The 22,026-nt window shown below is 37.4% G+C and overlaps 1 protein-coding gene across 1 annotated transcript in view; it reads right to left on the bottom strand.

Moving 5' to 3' along the window:
- FAF2 (Fas associated factor family member 2) overlaps positions 1-20,673 on the bottom strand; it is a 57,516-nt gene extending 36,843 nt beyond the window's left edge. The window contains exon 1 of the mRNA XM_006923178.3: positions 20,547-20,673. Coding sequence (XP_006923240.1) covers positions 20,547-20,609 — 63 coding nt within the window. The 5' untranslated portion in view covers positions 20,610-20,673. The remainder of the gene's footprint in view (positions 1-20,546) is intronic.
- Positions 20,674-22,026: the final 1,353 nt, after the last annotated feature.

Below are 22,026 nucleotides of genomic sequence, written 5' to 3'. Positions count from 1 at the left end.
AGAAAATTAAGTAAACAATTCTATTTACAATTTCAAAAAGAATAATATATTTAGGAATTAACCCAAAAGGTGAAAGACCTGTACAAACATTGCTGAGAGAAATTAAAGACGACCTATATAAATGGAAAGACATTCAGTGTTCATGAATTAAGGCTAAATATTGTTAAAATGTCAAACAATACCCAAAGTGATCTACAAATTAAAAGCAATCCTATGAAAATTTCAATGACCTTTTTAGGGCAGAAATAGAAAAACTAATCCTAAAACTCATATGAAATCTTAAGGGACCCCCGATAGCCAAAACAATCTTAAAAAAGAAGAAAGCTTGAGGACTCATACCTCCTGATTTAAAAATTTACTACAAAGTTACAGAAATCAAAACAGTGTGGTACTGGCACAAAAAGATATATAAGCCAATGGAATAGAATAGAGAGCTCAGAGATAAACCCTTGCATATATGGTCAAATGATTTTTGACAAGGGTGCCAGGACAGTCTTTTCAACAAATGGTACTGGAAAACTGGGTATGCACACGCAAAAAAAAATGAAGTATGATCCTTACTGTGAAAATTTACACACACACACACACACACACACACACACACACACACACACATACACACACAGCTCTCTGCCTCAGTTCCTGACATAGAACTCCTAAAATCCTTATAAATAGAAGTGATAGGAAAATCTTTTGTTCTAACATTTAGTCTTTGACCCCAGTTCTTGACTCAAAGCTCCTAAAACCCCTGCGATTTCCTAAGTGGTAAGAGAACTATAAGAATCTTTTGTTCCAATATTTGGTCTTTGACCCTGATTTCTTAGGGATCTTAAATCTCTTGGAATTTCCTGGATGACAGCTGTGTCTTTTGTTCTAATGAGGTGACTCTTGGTGGGCTCCTGGATATACGCTGGTTACCGGACAGACCAAGGCGTGATTAGAAACTTGGAATTTTTCAGGTCCACCCACCATTCTCCAGGAAAAGGAGAGGGGCTGGGAATGGAGCTAGTAAATCAATCACGTCACATACCTTCATAAAGATCCCAATAATATAAGATTCAGAGACTCTGAGTGTGTGAACACATCTATATGCCAGGAAGGTGGCACATCCCCATTCCACGGGGACAGAAGCTCCTGCACTTAAGACCCTTCTGGACCTCGCCCTATGTACCTCTTCATCTGGAGGTTCTTCTTTATTCTTTATTATACTCTTTGGATAATACCAGTAAACGAAAGTGTTTCCCTGATTTCTGTGAGCCATTCTACCAAATTATTGAACACAAGAAGGGGGTCATGGGAACCTCAATTTATAGATGGTACAAGTGACAACCTAGGACTTGGGATTGGCATCTGAAGGAGGGACTCCTTGTGGGACTGAGCCCTTAACTTGTGGGATGCGATGCTAACTCTAGGTAGATAGTGCCAAAATTAAACTGAATTAAATCTAGGATAATTGTTTGATGTGTGGAAAACCCACACATTTGGCAAGTGTGGCAGCAGTGCGGGAGTAAAGGAGAAACATAGGAGGAGTATATTTTTCCTATTCATCTTCCTGACATCATATACAAAAATTAACTCAAAGTACATCCATGACCTAAATATAAGATCTAAAACTATAAAACTCTTAGAAGAAAAGAAAACATAGGACAAAGACTTTCCAACACTGATTGTGGAAATGCCATCTTGGATATGACACCAAAGGCACAGGCAAAGGCTCGGGCAACAAAAGGAAAGACAAATTAGACTTCATGAAAAATTTTAAAACTGCATCAAAAGACACTTTCTACTGAGTAAAAAGACGACCCAAAGAATGGAAGAAAATATTTACAAGTCATATATATGATAAGGAATTAATATCCAGAATATACAGAACTCTCACAATTCAACAACAAAAAAACCTGATTTGAAAATGGTCAAAGAACTTGACATTTCTCCAAAAAAGATACATGAATAACCAATAAACACACGAAAAAATGTTCACCACCACTAATCATTAGGGAAATACAAATCAAAAATAGAAGCCACTTCACACCAGTTAGGATGGCTACTATTTAAAAAAAAAAAAAAGGTAAATAGTAAGTACTGGCCAGGATGCAGAGAAACTGAAAACCTTGTGTTCTGTTGGTAGGAATGTAAAATGGTGCAACAGCTATGGAAAACAATAAGGTGGTTCCTCAAAAATTACAAATACAATTATTATACAATACAGCAATTCCACTTCTAGGTATAGACCCAAAAGAACTGAAAGCAGAGTCTTGAAGAGACATCTGTACACCATGTTCACAGCAGCATTATTCAAAGAGCCAAAAGGTGGCAACAACCCAAGTGTCCACTGACGGATGAGTGGATAAATAAAATCTGATATATACATACAATGGAATATCATACAGCCTTCGAAAGGAAGGTAATTCTGTTATATGCTACAACATACATAAACTTTTATGACACTATGCTACAGGAAACAAGCCAAGAACAAAAAGACAAATATTGTATGATTCCACTTATATGAGGTATTTATAGCAGTCAAAATTGTAGAGCCAAAAAACAAAAAAAAAGGTAAAAAGGTAAAAAAAAAAGAACAGTACTTGCTGGAGGGAGGAGGAAATGGGGATTTATTGTTTAATAGGAGTGTGTGTGTGTGTGTGTGTGTGTGTGTGCGCGCGCATGCGTGTGTGTGTGGTTTCAAAGATGAAAAGAGTTATAGAAATTGATGATGGTGATAGTGCACAATGTTATGAATATATTATCTTTAAACTGTACACTTAATGGTTAAGATAATGGTTAAGATAATGGTTAATGTTATGAATATATTATCTTTAAACTGTACACTTAATGGTTAAGATAGTAAATTTTGTGTATTTTAATATTATGAATATATTATCTTTAAACTGTACACTTAATGGTAAATTTTGTGTATTCTGCCACATTAAAAAAATTGGGAAGTAATAACTATGTATAACGTCAGATGGGGACTAGATTTATTGGGGTGATCACTTTGTAAGTTATATAAATGTCTAATCACCATGTTGTACACCTGAAACTAATATTGTAGGCCAACTGTATTTGAAAAATTAAAAAAATTTAAAAAAAAAGAAATAAAACTGGGGGAAAAAAGACATTTGTAAAATGTTATGAGATGAGCTTGAACTTGCTTAAAGGTTCTAAATACTACAATCAGATTATTTTCCAGGACTCAAATAAATTACCTTTCATTAAATTCCTATTCCAATATCTATTACTTAACACATTTAATTCTTCTAAAAATCAAACAAAGAAAAACCACTTTGGTCTTATTCAATCTTTCCTAATTGACTTTACTACTCAGAAGCAAGCGGAAAAGTTGTAAGGAGATACGAAGTTATTACTGTTCCTTCTTTGAGAGAAACACTGCAAGGCACCAAACTTCGTTAGTCTTCCAAAAGTCTGACCTTCTCTGTTCCTTCCCCACCCTATGCGCCAACAAAATCTGCCACTATATGTTTTGGTAAGGCTATGTTTAGCTTTGTAAAAAACTGCCTAACTGTTCCAAAGTGGCTATATCATTTTGTATTCTCACTAGCAATGGATGAGTTTTGAGTGTTCTACATCTTTGCCAGTATATGGTGTGTTAGATTACAGCCATTCTAACAGATATGTGGTAGTATCTCATTGTTGTTTTAATTTGCAATTCCCTAATGATATCTGATATTGAGAATCATGTTAATTTGCCATCTTCTGTGTATCTTCTTTGGTGAGGTATCTGTTCAGGTCTTTTGCCTACTTTTTAACTGGATCGCTGCCTTACTGTTGAGTTTTAAGTGTCCAACCATACAAGTATTAGAAGAAAACACAAATGACTTCTCCCATAGCCTGGATGTTGGGAAGACTTTAATTATGACTCAAAATTTATTAGCAACAAAAGATTTTCCTACACACAAATAAAACCTTGAGCATATAAAAAGTTAAAAAAATAAATAAAAACCTCCAAAACATCTGTATGGCAAAAACAAAAACACATATACAAAGTGAAAGACCTGGAATTAATATTTACAACTTATTTCTTAGACAAAGGATTACTATTCCCAATATATAGTTTTTAAAAATAAATAAAAAGGATAACAACCTGATTGAAAAGTGGGCAACAAAAGATGAACAATTCATAGAAAGATAAACTTAAGTGGCCCTTAAATACATAAAAAAATTGATCAACCTTACTCATAAGAAAAAGGTAAATTAAAACTATACTGAGTTTGACAACACATTCTGTTGGTGAGACTGTTGGGGCCTCATACATTGCTAGTGAGAATGTAAAATGGTACAATCCTCATGGAGGAAAATTTGGCAATATCTAGCAAAGTTACAGATTCATATGCATATACATAAGTATTTAATCCTTTGGCCTAGAAATCTTTCAAGGAATCTATCCCAAAGATACACTAGCAAGAAATAAAAAGTCCTGAACAAAGCTACTTACTGCCATACTATGTTATAGCAAAAGATGAGAAATAACCCAAATGTCCATCAATAGGAGGCTAAATTATGGTATATTCATATGGTATATCCGATTATACAGCTGTAAATATGAAAGAAATCATTCCCTATATCGCTATGCAATAATCACCAAGAGCTATTATGTGTAAAAATCAGTTGAAGAAAAGTAATATATATGTCACCATTTATCTTTTTTAAAAAGATGGGGTCACAAATATGTATATACATATTATCTACATAAAAAAAAAATGGAAGAATGCCTCCATCACAAAAACCAGGCGAACAACACAACATATATATTTTTATAGAACACAGTTTTGTATGATTTAAAAAAAATGGAAGGATGATTTTTTTTTAAGGCTTATCTGTAGGGGAAGGGAGAGAACAGGGTATAAAGAAAAGGAATAGAAGCTAGATTTCTCTAAGTATATTGTTATATGTAGATCTGACTTCAAATCATGTAATTGTTTTTCAAAACAAAATTCAAAAAGCAGCAGCAGCAATCCCAAAACATTAGAGGCAAAAATCAAATATATGTAGAACTGGTGACCTAACAACACAGAAAAACTATTCCGAATGACTTTAAAACATAGGGGTGCTTAAATTATTTTAAATAATCATATCATTGTTACTAGTATGAGTGTTATTTTAAGACAGTTAAGTGCTGCTTATGTGATAAAGCAAATGAATAATCATGTTAGTCTCATTAAGAATCAAGTTTTCTGGTATGGAGAAAAAAGACTGAGGCAAGATGTGCTAAATTTGAATTGGAAATATCAAACTTATCGTGAAATAAATATAAATATATGTCTATGTATATATTATATGTATTTCCTAGTTCTGTCAACTAAAAAGTTGATCAACCCGACAGCAACAAACACTCCCAGACCTGTGGCATCTAAATATAATTTCTTATCAAAAAGAACAAGTTTTCTTGGGGGTGGGGGGGACACAACAGCTGACTCTAGTTCCAGGTAGAAAACGCACAAGATCAGTCTGAAACACCTTCTGTCAGAAAGCTGAAAGCTATGAAAGGTGACTGTGGCCATGGCAATATGGCAAACATCCTTAGGAGCAATAATATAAGGCCTTTAGAAATTTAAAAAAAAAAAAGCTTTTGTGTCTGAAAAATTTGTGTAAATATTAGGATTTCTTAAAAAAAAAAAGAGAGAGAGAAAGAAAAGAAAGGTTGTCAGAAGCCAACCTAAAGAGAATCGCAATTGTTAAACATGGAACAAACAACCTGAGCCTCAATAAGCACAATAATAATGAACTGCAATACATTACATGTGTTTAAATTCATGAGTTTGTAGCGATACTCAAAATTTTTAAAATCTCACTGGTTACTTTTGGAGAATGCTAGGAAACCAACTCATTATTTAAAAACAAATAACTGAAAGAATCAAATGTTTATTCTGCATTTACTATATATACTATAACTCAGTGTAACTGGTGAGGGAACATATATCTTTATAGAGGAATCTCTATTAGTAAATAATTAGAATGTCATCATTTTGTATGTGAAAAGGCTAGGACAAAGCTAATAAATGTATTAATATTAAGCTTGTGGAAAATGTGTTTAAGGATGCTAAACTGCAAGCTAAGTTTGAATTTTTTATTTTTGCAAAGTTTGAATTAAGTGAAAAAACTCTACAAAGTCTAATTGTCAACACTTTTACTTCCCAAACCACGGATTTAATTCTGTACATTTTCTTTTTTATTTTTTGCACTGAAGCTTTCAACATTTTATTGGGAAACGGAATAGCTTATCATCAGAGGAGGTAAAATAAAATAAAATATAGTTGTTCTTTTAGAATTTCAATAGGAATTTGAAGAAGCCGAGGATGACTTGTTTCTCATATAATCACATAAAAACTATATAAATATTAAATGCTTGAACAATAAATATTTTTGAAAGTAAAAATCGGTTATAATTAAAAAGCGCTGAACTTCACTTTACAAATTTTATTGTTCTTTGGGCCTGTTTAGAAATGGGAAATTTTCCTATGTTGTTATCAGAAAAAAATTTTTCATGTTTTTTTCCTATTCTGGATGATGGTATTATAATAATTGGGCCATATCACAGATCTTTGGTTTTCCACCAGTCTTGAGGGTACTAGATTTCATCATCACAAATTGTGAGGATATTATATCAGAAAAAAATATACTTAAATCTTAAGATGAAATGTACTTAAAGAATAAATACACTGTGCTTCATTAATAAGAGAACCTATGAATTACTAGTGGCCCTTCTATCTTTTGAGTAATAAGAACATAGAACACTGAACAGTATATTATTTAAAAAAATAAAAATTCCACCTCCAGAATCTGAATCTGTTTGGAAAGGTGACCATAAAAAGTCATATTTAACATCCCTTCTACAGATTTCTGGATGGTTCTCTAACTTTCTCTTCTTAGTTAACCTCTGTGGGCCTTGGTGTACTTGGATCCTCACTTAATGAACACATGCTCTGTGTGGTTCACCATTTGTAATATAGGAATGACCAAAGTATCCGTCAGAGCTCTAAACTCATGCATGACTCAGTTTGGAGTCAAGACTGAATTCAATAGGTGTCTGAAGAACAACAAAAATAAAAACAAAAAATGACAGCATGAAGGATACTAGGCATTGTGATTAATTTTACAAAGAAGCCATTTTTCTAGTTCTATATGAAGATTATAGTTTTAACTTCTATTTATTTTTTTTAACATTTTATTTTTTAATTTCCCCCCTCTCTAATTCTGTACATTTTAATAATGACAGACAAGTCTCCTGTATGTAAAATCTTTTCTATATCCTTTTTGAAAAGGACTTGCACTCCTTCAAGAATATCTTAGGCTCCTTGATAAGTGTTTATTTCCAAAATTTCGATTTTAAAAATACCACAACATTTTTGCAAATCCTCAATCCCACCCTTTATTAAACATATCCTGGAAAAATAAAGAGAAATGTAAAAGAACATGTGTACAGTTGAGTATTCAACTGGACTGCCCCCTTTCTGACAGAGCCCTGGTATGTATCAAGCACTGTACATGGATAGTCTCATTAACTCTTTTAAGAACCCAAGATACCCTTTCCTGATAAAAACTTAAACTAGGAATACAAGGGAGTTTCTCTATCCTGAAAAAAGGCACCTAAGAAACACTCACAGGGGTGGCTCCATAGTGTAGTGGTTAGCACGTCCGCTTTACACGCAGAAGGTCCTGGGTTTGTGCCCCAGGTGGGGCAACGAACCACACTGCCAGTATGCCAGGCCCCTGCCTGGAGGCATGCCCCAGCCTGTGTGAGGAGACAACCCAGCCTTCAGAGATCCAGTTCTTAAGGGGAAACGGCAACATCCATAGGTCAGGGGTGGAAGTGAGTGGGTGGGGGGAATTAAAGGGCAGGGGGAAACACTCACAGCTAACATAATAAGGATGAAAGAGTGAACGCTTTCCTCCTAAGATCAGGAAAAGACAAGGATGTTCGCTCTTGCCACTTCTATTCAACATTATACTAGAGCAATTAAACAAGAAATAAAAGGGCAACCAAATTAAAAAGAAGTACAATTATATTCAGATGATATGATTCTGTATATAGAACATCCTAATCTACCAAAAGAAAATTGAACTAATAATGAGTTCAACAAGGTTGCAGAATATAAGATCAATATACAAAAATCAGTTATATTTCTATACACTAACCATGACAATCTGAAAAGTATTTCCTTTTACATCACCATCAAAAAAATATTTAGAAATAAATTTAATAAAAGAAGTGTAAGACGTGTACACAAAAAACTAGAAAACATGGAGAGAAACTAAAGATGACAAATAAGTGGGAAGACTTTCCACGTTCATGGACTGGAAGACAGTATTGTTAAGATGGCAGCACTCCCCATATCAATCTACACAGTAAACAACAATCCCTATTAAAATTCAAGGTGATCCTAAAAAACAAAAAGGACTCAGAATAGCCAAAACAATTTTGAAAAAGAACAAAGTTGGGGGACTCTCACTTCCTGATTTCACACTTATTACAGAGCTGCAATAGTCAAGACAGTGTGGTACTGGCATAAAGATAGACCGATGGAAATGAGGTCCAGAAATAAACTCTTAGTTTTGATCAACTGATTTTCTGTTGTTTCAATAGGGAATAGAATAATCTTTTCAACAAATGAAGTTGGGAAAACTGGATATCCCCATGCAAAAGAACAAAGCTAGACCCCTACTTCATATCCATTAACTATAAAGGATCAGACCTAATGCATAAGACCTAAAACTGCAAAACTCTTAGAAAACAGGAGTTATTCTTTGTCACCCCAAATTAGGCCATGGTTTCTTAAGTATCACACCAAAAGTATAAGCAACAAAAGATACAACAAATAAATTGGACTTCATCAAAATTTAAAATTTCAAAAGATACCAATAAAAAAGAGAAAACACACAAACAGGAGTATGTGATCTGATAGAAAAGTTGTATCCAGAATACATAAAGAACTCTCACAACCCAACAACAAAAGACAAATAACCCCATTAAAAAATGGGCAAAAGAAGTTAGCATTAATATGATGGCTAGGTGGAGGGCCAAGGGAAGGAGGGAGCAACTGGGGGGATCGTTTTATGAACTATATAACTGTCTAACCAAGGTACTGTATATTTGAAACTAATTTAAATAAATTTTTTTAAAAATGGGCCAAAGATTTGAACAGACATTTCTTCGAAGATAAACAAATGGCCACACGAAAAGATGTTCAACAACATTTCAGTCACTAGGGAAATGCAAACCAAAACAATGAGATAACACTTTACACTTAGTAGGATGGCAAGAAGATGGAGGATTAATAAATGTGAGGATGTGGAGAAATTGGAACTCTCAGACACTAGTGGTGGGGAAAATAGTATGGCTGCTTTGGAAAAAGTTTGGCAATTTCTTAAAAAGTTACAGTTATCATGTGACCCAATAATTCTACTCCTAGAAATAAAAACATGCCCACACAAAAACTTGTATACGAATATTCATAGCAGCATTAATAACAGCCAAAACATGGAAATGATCCAAATAGTCATCAAATATGAATGGATAAACAAAATGTGGGTTTATCCACGCAATGGAATATTATTCAGCTACAAAAAGGAATCAAGCACTGATGTAGGCTACAACACAGATGAACCTTGAAATCATTATGCTAAGTGAAAGCAGACAGACACAAAAGGCCATAATGTATACGATTCCATTTACATGAAATACCCAGAAGAGGCAAGTCCACAGAGACAGAATAAAGATTAGTGGTTATCAGGGGTTAGAAGGAGAGAAGAATGGGCACAGGTTTCTTTCTGGGGTGGTGAACATGCTCTGTGAGTACACAGTAGTGGTGGTTGTATCCAACTTATATTTCAATCAAATTGTTATTTAAAACATAAAAAAGAGCCAAAGCTAGGAAACTATTAGTGATGATCAGAAAACATGGTAAGAAAATGGGTAGAAGGTTCAAAAAAACTCAAGGTAAATGTTCAAAGTTCAACAGCAATTTTTTTATTAGTAATCATTTAGAAATAAAGAAATAACCCATTCACAAGGGTAACCAAAACTACAAAATACCTAGGAAAAGCTTAATAAGAAATACACAAAATCTAGATGAAGTTACAAAAAATATTTTAAAGGACATGTGACATCTGATTGGAGATGTCCATGTTCCTGGGTGTCAACAAGTCCCGAATTAATATATTTTATGCAACTCGATCCCACAACTGCACAAAATGATGTTTAAATATATATGAAAGAACCTGTAAGAATTACCAATAATTTTTAAAAAAAGAATTGGGAAGAGTCCTGTCCTATCCGATATCAAAACAGTGTGAAACTGTTATTAGGTTCAGTAATGGTACCAGCAGACAGGTTAATGAAATAGAATATAGTCTCTCCAGAAGAGACTATAGGTTAGCTGAATAATCCAACCCTCCCCCTACTCAAATCGGTAGGGGGAGGGCTGGATTATTCAGCTAACCTATAGTCTCTTCTGGAAAAAACTGAGGTTAAGTTCTTATCGCATGCATAACAAAAAATAAAATTCCCCATAGATTAAAGATCTGATTTTAAAAAGAAAGCTATAAAATATTTTGAAGAAACTAGAAGGAACATTTGTATACTTCATTAAGTGGAAGGCATTTTTAGATAAAACAGAAAATCCAAGTCGGGAGGAAATGCCAATTTGATGAAATAATATTTCAAACAAGTGTTAATAAAATAACAAAATTAAGATAAATGATGTTGCAAAAGAAAATATTTGCTATACATGACCAATATCCTTTTCTAAAAATATATAAAGAACTCCTACAATTTGGTAAGAAAATGTCAAATAATCCAACAGAAAATGAACAAATGATAAGCAATTTACACAATACTTAACCATAAACAGACAAAAGAAGCTCAATCTCATTTGTAATCAGTTTATGGAACAATGGGATTCACTGTAAAATCAGCACTTTCTATTCTGCAACCAACTAAGCCAGAAACCAAACCTTCCATATACTAAGGGATATCCATCTACATTATCTCTTAAAGAACAGAGGCCAAGACCTCAAAGGCAAGGGAAGTAAAAGCAAAAATAAATGAATGGGACTACATCAAACTAAAAACTTCTGCTCAGCAAAAGAAACCATCAACAAAGTAAAGACAATCATCCAAGTGGGAAAATATATTTGCAAGCAATGCCTCTGATAAGGGCCTAATATCCAAAATATACAAAGAACTCATATGACTCAATAATAACAAAAAAACAAACAATCCAATCAAAACATAGGCAGAGGACCTGAACAGACACTTCTCCCTAGAGGATATACAAATGGCCAAAAAATACATGAAAAGATGCTCAACATCGCTAGCTACTGGGGAAATGCAAATCAAAAGCACAATGAGATACCATCTCACGCCTGTTACAATAGCTATAATCAAGAGCTCAAGTAATAACAAATGTTGGAGAGGATGTGGAGAAAAAAGAACACTCCTACACTGCTGGTGGGACACAAATTGGTACAGCCACTATGGAAAACAGTATAGAGGTTCCTCAAAAAACTAAGAATTGATCTACCATATGATCCAGCAATCTCTCTACTGGGTATTTACCCCAAAGACTTGAAAATTCATATCCAAAAAGATATAAGCACACCAATGTTCATAGCAGCATTATTTTTGGTGGCCAGGACATGGAAGCAACCAAAGTGTCCTACAAAAGACGACTGGTTAACAAAGCTGTGGTACAATGGAATATTACTCAGCCATAAGAAGAGATAAAATACTGCCATTTGCAACATGGATGGACCTCGAGATAATCATACTTAGTGAAATAAGCCAGACAGAAAAAGTTGAAAGTCACATGATATCACTTATATGTGGGATATAAACCTAAAAGCAACAAATGAACAGGACAGAGACTCATGGACATGGACAACGGACTAGTGGTTGCCAGAGGGGAGGGAGGAGGGGGGTGGGGGAAAAAAAGAAATAAAATGTTAAATAAATAAAATGTTAAAAAAAAAAAATTGAGGCCGATAAGCCAACCTTTCACTCATATGTCTGTACTCCTTCCTATTTGAAATAGCTTAAAACAAGCATTTGCGTTAGGTATTCAAACTCAACTGATTGCAAAACAAAACTCAAAACCACAACCACCACTACCACTAGACATGCAAATTAAAACGAGAACTTCTAAAATTTAATCAGATTGACAAAAATTGAAAAAGATACCATCCAATACTGGAAAGGGTGTGGGGAAACAGGTCCTCTCTCACATCCTCTTGGTGGAAGTATGAGCTGCCAAAAGTCCCTGGAAAGCAGTCTAGCAGCAGCTATTAAAATGTACAAAGTGCATTTATTTTGACCCAGTAAAACCACACATTTAAGATATTAAACAAAAGCCCTGCTATATCAGAAACATTTCCTTCACCTTCATGTTCTAGCTGAAACCTGGTTTCCCCTGAAGCCCTCTCTCCTGTATTTTCTCTCTTGTATCTGTGGGTATGGAAGTGAGAACTGTTCTCCTTGATCATTCCCACTTTCAGAGACTCATCTTCCCTTCTTAAAAAGTCTACCTTCATGTAGAGTAGATTAAGAGAAGTACCACGAGTGACAATGTCTGGGATCAGAATCACGCTTTGGACTTCCTTTGCTGTGCTCTGTTTCTTAAAACTAACATATAGCTCTTTCTGTTGCCCCCACTCACTCACCTGTAGTTGAAACAAATCAACATTTAGGGCCAGAGAGAGAGTGCTAGGTGGTAGGAAAGAAACCAGAGTTCTGGATTCAAATTTAAGCTCCTACTAACCTGTGCAAATTACCCACCGATCCTAGTTTACTCATCAATACTGGAACCTACACCACTTGTCTATTGGGATGAATCAATGATACAGCGGATCTAGAGCACTTTGGGAAAAGTAAATGCTCACTAAACGTTTAAATGACATCAAAAACAAAAACACTTTCAAATCTCAAAATTTCATCAGTGTATACCACTCACAATCCCTTCCTTGTTGGGAGTTATTTGCTCACTTCCAATCACTGCCTTTCACTCTAAAATTTTAGCTCCTGGCTTCCTATCATTCTCGCCAACCCTATTAGTGTCCAGGTGATCTTACTATTTGCATAATTGTTCTAACAGTCTGGTCTCTCAATTCTCTGTCTACCATTCCTCCATGCACTCCTGGGGTCAAACCCTAGACCTCACTATTATCAGTAACTGCAAGCCCTCCACACGCCCCCAACACATCCTTTCACCTCTTCAGCTTCCTCTAACGTCCTGTCTCTAAATTCTTTAACCCTGCCGGGACCTACAGTCCACTGATCCTACTACTGCCTCATCACTTTACTGCAGTGCCACTCATGTCCTCACTTCCCATCTAACTCATCACAAATTCTATAATCAAATATTATAATCACTCCCATGCACACATCCTCAACTCCTTTACCACTGTATCATAATCATATTCCTTTGGCTAAGCCACAATTTTAAAATTCCAAACCTCTGCACCTGTATCCTCACAGCTGAAGGAGGCTGAGTGTTCTTACTTTAAATAAATTTATGATCACTAACCCCAAGTGGCTCCATAATACTGCCTGGGCTTTATACTAGTTGTCTAGTCCATTCACTCCCACTTTCCTAGATGACCATAACTTTTTTCTCCTCAAACTTCTAACAATACCTCCCCCCATCCTTATTTAGTTCATAATCTTGTTTCTTATATCACAGAGAAAATAATTAAAAGTTCCAACCAGCAAACCAACCCACCTACCTGCATCTGTGCCACCATTCATCTTTTCTTTTACTATGGATAAACTTAATTGTGTTCCTGGCAAAGGCCAGTTCCTCCTGTCTGTACACCTGATCCTCTCCCCTCTCATTTACTCAAGGATATGGCAATAGCAATTTTCCTACTTCTGCATCGGATTTTCCCTCTCTAGTGCATGTTCCTCATCGACATACAAAAACATGCTGATATTTCTTCCAAATTAAAAGAAAAAATCAGTCGCTCTTCCCCACTCCAGCTTGTGCCCAATTCCTTTCCTCTTTAGAGCAAAATCTGCAGAAATCTCCAATTTCTCATGCCATTCTCTTCAACTCACTCCAATCAAGACTTCACCTCCATTCCAATGAAACGTCTTAGTCAAGGTCACTGATGATCCCCATGATGTAAATCAAAAGATCTGTTCTCATTCCACACATTTCTTCACTTGAATTCTAGGACAATACACTAGTTTTCTTCCTACTTCCTTTGCCATTTAGTCTCCATCATATCCTTAGAATGCTAAAGACTGAAGTGCCCCAGATCTTAGCCCTCTTAGCTTTTCTTCTTTGTGTATACAGTAGTACCCCTTTATCCAGGGTTTTACTTTCCCCAGTTTTGGTTACCTCCAAAAATATTATATGGAAAATTCCAGAACAAATTCATGAATTTTAAATTGTGTGCCATTCTGAGTGGCGTGATGAAATGCTGCGTTATCCCATTCATCCCACCCGGGACCTGAATCATTCCTTTGTCCAGTGTATCCGCGCTGTACATGTCAGACATCTAGTAGCCGCCTTAAAACTATCTCTGTCGTATGCTTGTGTTCAAGTCACCCTTATTTTACTTAATAACAGCCTTAAAGCACAAGAGTAGTGAGGCTGGCAATTCAGATATGCCAAAAAGAAGCTATAAAGTGCTTCAAGTGAAAAGGTATGTACATATAGGAAAAAACACAGTATACATGGGGTTTGGTACTACCTGTGGTTTCAGATATCCGCTGGGGGGGCGGGTCTCAGAATGTACGCCCTTTGGATAAAGGGGGACCACTATATATTCAGAACCCAACTCCTCCTCATGACCACTTCCTCCTTCATCCTGATCTAATCAGTCCTGGACCACTGCAAAGATTTCCTAATTGGTCTCCCTACCCCTCCCGTATCTTGGCTATCCTCAAGAAAATAGCCAGAGTGAACCTAATAAATCACAAACCTTGTCATTACTCAAAATCTTTCATGGCTACCCATCTTACCTCAAAGTTAAAGCCAAAATCCTTACAACAGCCTAGAAGGCCTTCTATGAACTGGCCCTGCCTCCCCCCCCGCCTTTAATTCTCTGACCTTTTCTCCTACTACTTCCTTCCTCCTGCTCAGTTCTAGACACACTGGCCTCCTGGCCATTGCGGAACAAGGTCCCTGAAGACCATGCCTTCGCGCTCTTGCACACTTTATTCCCTCAATCTGGAATCCTCATACTGCTTTCAAATTTTCACACAAATGACACTTTTTCTGGGAGACCTTCCCTTGATGATCCTATTTAAAATTAAACACTTCTCAAAATCCCCTACTTATGTTTCTCCACAGCATTTATCACCATCTAACACAGTATACAATTCACTTATTTATTCTGACTCTTCCCGGTCTCTTCCCACTGCAATGAGAGCTCCACAAGGGTAGAAATTATGTTTAATATGCCGCTGTATCCTGTGCCTCGAACTATAACTAGCACATAGTAGGTGCGAAATACATAAGGTATGCTTGGGAATGGGATAGATGTATACATACAAGGATATTCACTGCAGCATTATTTGTAAGAAATCAAAAAGTGAAAACAGCCTGATTGTCTACCTTGTCTACTAAAACTACACAGTAATAATTATGTGTAATATTCGAGCATTTAAAGTTTGCCAGGGCTTTAGGAATACTAACATTTAATTACTGAAACAACCCCATGAGGTAAGTAATATTACCAGTGCATAGATGAAGAAACTAAGGCAGAGAAGTGACTTTCCCAAAGTCACAAAGTACAGCAGATCCTCAACATTATTCAGTCCAACTTCGTTTCCTTGTAACAACTGATGAGCAGCTGTAGGAACTTAACTCTTGTTTCTATCACTTAGCCTATGGCAAAATTGGTTTCATTACATATTTTTTCACTTAACGTTGCAGAAGCTTTTCTCGGTGTTAAGTGAAGACTTACTATAATTAGAGAAGCTAGGATTCAAATCCAGGCTGTCTTCATGACCACTTACTATGCTATACTTTCGTAAGTAAAATATGATCCTACTGCAATAAGACAAAGAGAACTCTTTTCCAATGAGAACGGGACCTATAACTAGCCAATTAATTAAAGTCACTTAAAGTGAGGAATAAAAACATTTCATACATTAAACACTTTATTTAAACATAAAGCATACACATTTATGCAGCAATCTTTTGATAAAAGCCATCCTTTTTCTTTAGGGAATGGGCCCACTGATATTCTTTGAAGTCTTTCTGGCATAAACTATGTCCCTAAGACACTAATTTGATTTCCTGACAACCCCAAACACTTGCTAAGCAGTAAGTGCATGATCCTTACCTGAGTGATTTCTCTCAAAGATATCTTTACACCTATCCTGCCCATACCTGAGTAAACAGCAACTCTCTAGCAGCTTGCCTGCTACAGCCTTTCCAAAGCATGTTTTTCAGATGAACAAAAACTCTTTTTGACCTATTTTCTTGGTTTATGTAATATATTCATATGACAAATATAACGAGCACACATTGGTTTGAGAGCAAACACAAATGACTCTTGTCAAGAGCACAACTCAATTTGTGAGAGCAAAACTACCTGGGCATATTAGAGTATAGACCTCAGAAAATGGAGGACATTTGTTCAGTTAAAAGCAAGTTAGGGTAAGAGCTTATACATTGAGCATCTGTGTATCTGTATAGGCAGAAGAAAAAAGTATCCAAAGATACACAATAACCTGGAAATGAGGATTAGGGGGGAAAAGATGAGATTTAATTACCTTTTTATACAATTTTATGCTGCTGACTTGCAATAAGCATATATTAACTTGGTGTTTTAAAATAATTTTTTAAAATTACAGTTGGCATATATTATATTAGTTTCAGGTGTATTGATAAATTTAAGTTAAATAAAAAAGATGTGTACTTGAAACTAATTGAAATAATTTTTAAAGATTAAAAAAATAAAAAAGATGTGAATTTGGTAATAACATCCCCATTTATAGACAAGAAAAGATTCAAAGTGAGAATTTGCCCAAGGTCGCAGAACTCACCAGAAGCTAAGTGAAGGAAGGCTAATTCAAGGTAGCCTCAAGTTTAAAAGCTCATATTTTCTCTACGACACCAAATTCCCTGGCAAAAGATTCAAACAGATCTCTCTATAATTTTTTTTTTAAATACATGAACAAAAAACACTATGTATTTTTTCCTTCAAGTAATAAAGAGTCAGATGAAGCCAAAAGGGAAAATTTTCAAAATGAGTTTGATTCTATAGCCCAGAGTTAAGGCCTAATTTTCTATAATTTAAGAGAACAAGGGTCAGACCTTAAAATTTATTTAAGAGAAAAGAAATTTCTTATTCCAGTATAAGCAGAAAGAGATGATGTCTTCCTCCACTGGCTGTGGATAGCTATAGCTTTAGTCCCTTCTCTCTGTTCATGTCATCCTTCTCCAAGTGTTCAAACCTAAAGGCAGCAAACCAAGACACTAAGGGAGTCTGTCAATATTTGGAAATTTGGGAAAGTGGACGTCAATAAAAGTAACCTTCCCCATACCTGCATTAGCTCTTCTTAAAACCTATTCTTTCCCATTGAAACAGCGTAAAACAAATGTCTGCATTAGTTATTCATACTCAAATGGTTCCAAAATAAATAAGAGAAAAGGATAAGTACAAAAATCTTGGAAGACATGAAACTGACTGAGAAACATGATAAGTATACCATAGGGAGTTGCGATCGAATCACATGTCACAAAAAAGTAAAATAGAGGAAACATGAGATATCCAAAATATTTTACTTTCCCTAACTTCAATATATCAAATGAAGCAACATACTGAGAACCAGCTCCTAGCAGTGTCACCCTGTTCTGTCCTGACCCCTGTAGAGATTCAAAGCACATGTTCCATATTGTTACTGAAGCAAACCTGAAACCTAGTGTAAGTCACTCCCTGGTTGAAAAAATTGTGATAGCTCCCATGCCTACAGATTAAAATTTAAACCGTGTGTTTTCCACTTCCATTTCTCTAACTCCATCACAAGAAACACACTCCACGTCCATACCTTCCTTGAGCTGATTCCTCAGCTTTGAACATCCTCCTGCCCTCCACTTGTTGAAATCCTTCTATTCCTCCTGCAAAGTGGCGAAGTACGGTGGAAAAAGCCCATCCTTGAAATCCAGATCCGGACCCACTAGATTTTTGACTATAATTCCATCTCCACTACTTGACAGTTAAATGACCTTAAGTGAATACTTAAATAGATCTGCTTCCTCACCTAGGAGCAGGCATACCACCTCTGACACTTTGCAAGGCTATAGTGAAAATTAAGCACAACTGGCAATAAACTACCATCTTGCCTAAGGCCTAGTAGATACTTAATGATAACTACTAAGCCATTCTTCTCTCCTCCTCCTATCCTTATCAATATTCCTATCCTTCCCTAAATTCCCCCAGCACTTTGTTTATACCATATCATACTCTGAGCACTAACATAACTACACAATACTCATTATTCATGTATGTCACTGGCCTCTCCATTAGGTTATAGACGTTATGGGTATGGATTTCTAAATCTCCAGCCACTTCGTAGTTGTGCAAATTACGTGACCTCTCAGAACCTATTTCTTTATCAATAAACTGAATGGGTGCTAACACCTTACAGTGTTATGCAGAGGTTTAAAAGAGTTAATGTACATCAAATATCTGGTATAGCGCTTGACACCTATTAAGTTTCAAAGACTGTTTAATAGCAATCTGAATGATGACTCTGATACAGCAAATGCTTAAAGAGCACATAAATGTAAAACACATTTGCCTTATTAAATATAATTTCATAAAGCAATCTTAATACAACTTTAACCTGCTACTAACCTCTTACTGACATAGATGTCCAATGAAGACTAAAACAGAAGTTCCTAGGCATTTTACCTCAGAAATGCTAACACATTTATGATCTTCCAGAAGCAGACTAAGTACATCATGTTATAACTCACATCACCTCATTACATTTTAACATGAGGGCTTATTCCTGAAGATTTGTAGGGGGTGAAATGGTCTGCCGAAGTTACTGCAATCAAATGTCAACTACTTCTGTGACAGTATTTTTCCATTTACACACTTCCAACCCATTGCTCAATTTTTTAAAATTAATGTATAATTAAAACAATATCCTATAAATTTCAGGTGCCACTACTCAATTTAAAAAAAAGCACTTCAAAATTAATTACAGTGAAATCTAATCACAGTGATTACAGAAAAGTGAGAACTTGCTAAAAAAAAAAAAGACAATATGACAGCATTTGCATACCACTCAGTTGAACACTGATACTTACACAGGTTGTATAGCACACAAGTCAAGAGCTAAGGAAAGGTTCTGTAAAGATGGACCTGGCTTTAAATCTGACACCACCCCTTACCAGCTGTGCAACCTAAGCATGTTTCTTCTTAAGCCTCAGACCTCTCATTTGTAAAATAGCGATTGTAATAGTATAAAGCTTAGTGTTGTATTAAATGCGATAAGTATGCTAAGTGTTTAGCAAAGTGCTTACAACATCATACTCAAATGATAGTCTAACTAGCAGTGCCTGAGTGCTAAGGTTCTTGGTAAATTGCTGAAATTAATAAACATTTAGCACATTTTACATTAGGAAATAAGTGTACCATTACCTTTAATTCTCTCCTAAGTTAAATAATGATTAATAAGCAGCAATACTGTTTGGGACCATTTTAGTTTACAAAGCCTTTCAGAAACCCATGAACTCAATTGATCTCCAGAATGTCCTTAGGGAGTACACATTTTTAAGAATACACATTTTTAAGATACATATGTTAGAAAAAAATTGGTATCCATCAGGTTAACAGCCAAGATTAGCCATCCTAGTGGTCCTCTCCACCTAGATTCTCCAACTCAGAGAAAAGCGCTCAGTGTGAAAAGTTCTTAACCTCACATCCACTAAAAGGAGGCAGATTTCTGCAAGTTACCGCTCTCCTCAAGCAGAGTCAAGCACATGACTCCAGGAATAAGCCCAAGGTAGTAAACCCCGTCAGAAGCCACTGATGACATTTATAATGTTGCATTCATTTGTTTCCCTACTTGGTGTCCTCCCACACCTTTAGGGCGGGGGCCAGGCCTGCCCTTCCCCCACCAAAGCGCCCAACACAAGACCTGGCACCCAAGAGGCCCTCAATAAATATTTGTGGAAATGGCATGAGATGCTCATAGGAGGTTTTCCAAGCACCCGCAACGAACAACTCCGCAGTGGAGATTAAGCGTCCCGGGTAGATCCAGAGTCGTTGGGCGGAGAGGGTCCGACCTGGGAAAGATGGCTGAGGACGGGCGCCGCTAAGGGACACCAGGGAAGCTGACCCGCTGAGGGGCGAGAGCAGAAGCGGGTCTGGCAGCACCCAAGGCCGAGGACCGACAGAGGTTCGGGGGTCGGGGGCAGCAGGGCAGTTGGCGTCTTGGGGGGAGGGGGCCGCCTGCTGGTCTGAGAACTTCGGGCCTAATCTCAGGAGGGTTCTGGGCTCCTGTAGAGGCCCCCTTCCCAGCCCGCGGCAGCACGTGCTGCACCGAGTGTACTCGCTGCTACCTGAAACTGCAGCAGCTTCTCTGTCTGCTCCTGGGTTAGATCCCGCTCCTCAGGCGCCGCCATTTTGCCGCCGCCTCTACGCTTCTGACCCGTCCGCACCGTCACCCGCCGGAACTGATCTCAGCAGTCACCACGTCCGGTCGGAACGGCCGCCGGCGCGCAACTGCGTCTGCGCGTACTGGCCCAGCCGGGGCTGGTAACTGTAGTGAGAGTTTCTGCCGCCAGAGGGCGCCACTTTCGAACCGATCCCGAACGCTTCCGGAAATTGCCGAGGGACTGTCGGAACCAGTCGCCCTCACGATTTCGGCGAAGAACGGATCCGCTACGGACCTAAGACCTCTAAAGAGATTGCCAAGAGCCGAGAAGTCCCGAATATGCTCGACAAACTCCGGAAATTCCTAATGCCACTCGGCAGATTTCGGCCGCCTCCTAACCATTTCCCCGTAATCTCTGATATTCTTCAACGTTTCATAGGAAATTGTAGCAGTTCCGAAATGTCGGCCGTTTGACGTTTCATTCCTGCCTTAACATTTCCAGACGCTCCTGACCATCTCTCGGGAGATTCCAAAAGTCCCCGAATACTAGTTGTGCATTTCTGACACCGCCTTCGAGCCGGAAGCTGTGGAAGGCTGTGGCCGCGGGAAAATCGCTGATGGGAAGTCGCTCGCTAGGATTGTTTGGATTCAGCTACCTAGGTCTTTGATGTTTAATGGCGAAGCTTTCCGTCCACTCCCGTGCGAGTGACTCTGCTGCTGCCTCAGGCCTTGCGTCTCTCACCCACTGGCCGTCTTCCTTGTGACTGACAGAAGGATGATCCCGGAATGGGATCAGGAGACAGGTTCTGGTGCAAGTGCCAACCTTGCAAAGTGCTGGACATCCTTGGGGAAACCACCTCCTCTCTGGGCTCAGTTTTGCATTGGTGGCATGAGGTTCCCCAGTAGACCGTGACTTGTGGTCTCAGTGCGTTCTCCTCGGATGCAGACCCTCAACCTTTGCTCAGTCTTAACCCCACCCCTCAATCTCTGTGCTTTCCTTGCCCCTTCCAACTTGCCACTTCTCTTCAGATCTCCCTTGTGCATTTCCACTTCTTTTCTCCTGCCATCTGCCTCTTCTGACCACTGTCCAGAAAGCCTTAGGAGTCAAAATCTCGTGCAGACTCCCGATGTGACTCCTGACAAAGCCCTCCCCCGCCCCGTGTCCTCCCCTTCTGCAGAATCCCACCCCTGCCCGCTTCACAGGTTGACCAGGTGAGACAAGAAAAGGTGCTTTGAAAGCTAAGTCCTGTGAAAAGTACATTAAAAGATGGAAGGACTTCGGTTGTGGCTACTTCTTCCTTTCAGGCGTGTGTCAGTTCTTACCAGGTCTGCACAAACTTCTCAAAAATGTCTTGGAATTTTTCTTACACCCTTAAGGTAAAATTGGAAGTCAATAGCTATGACTTTAGAGAATTTATTATATCGACTCAAAGCTCGGAGGAGAC

The sequence above is a fragment of the Pteropus alecto genome, unplaced genomic scaffold, assembly GCF_000325575.1.
Source record: "Pteropus alecto unplaced genomic scaffold, ASM32557v1 scaffold78, whole genome shotgun sequence".
NCBI lineage: Eukaryota > Metazoa > Chordata > Mammalia > Chiroptera > Pteropodidae > Pteropus > Pteropus alecto.
The sequence above is the reverse complement of the archived record's forward strand: the minus strand, read 5'-3'. Positions and strand labels throughout refer to the sequence as shown.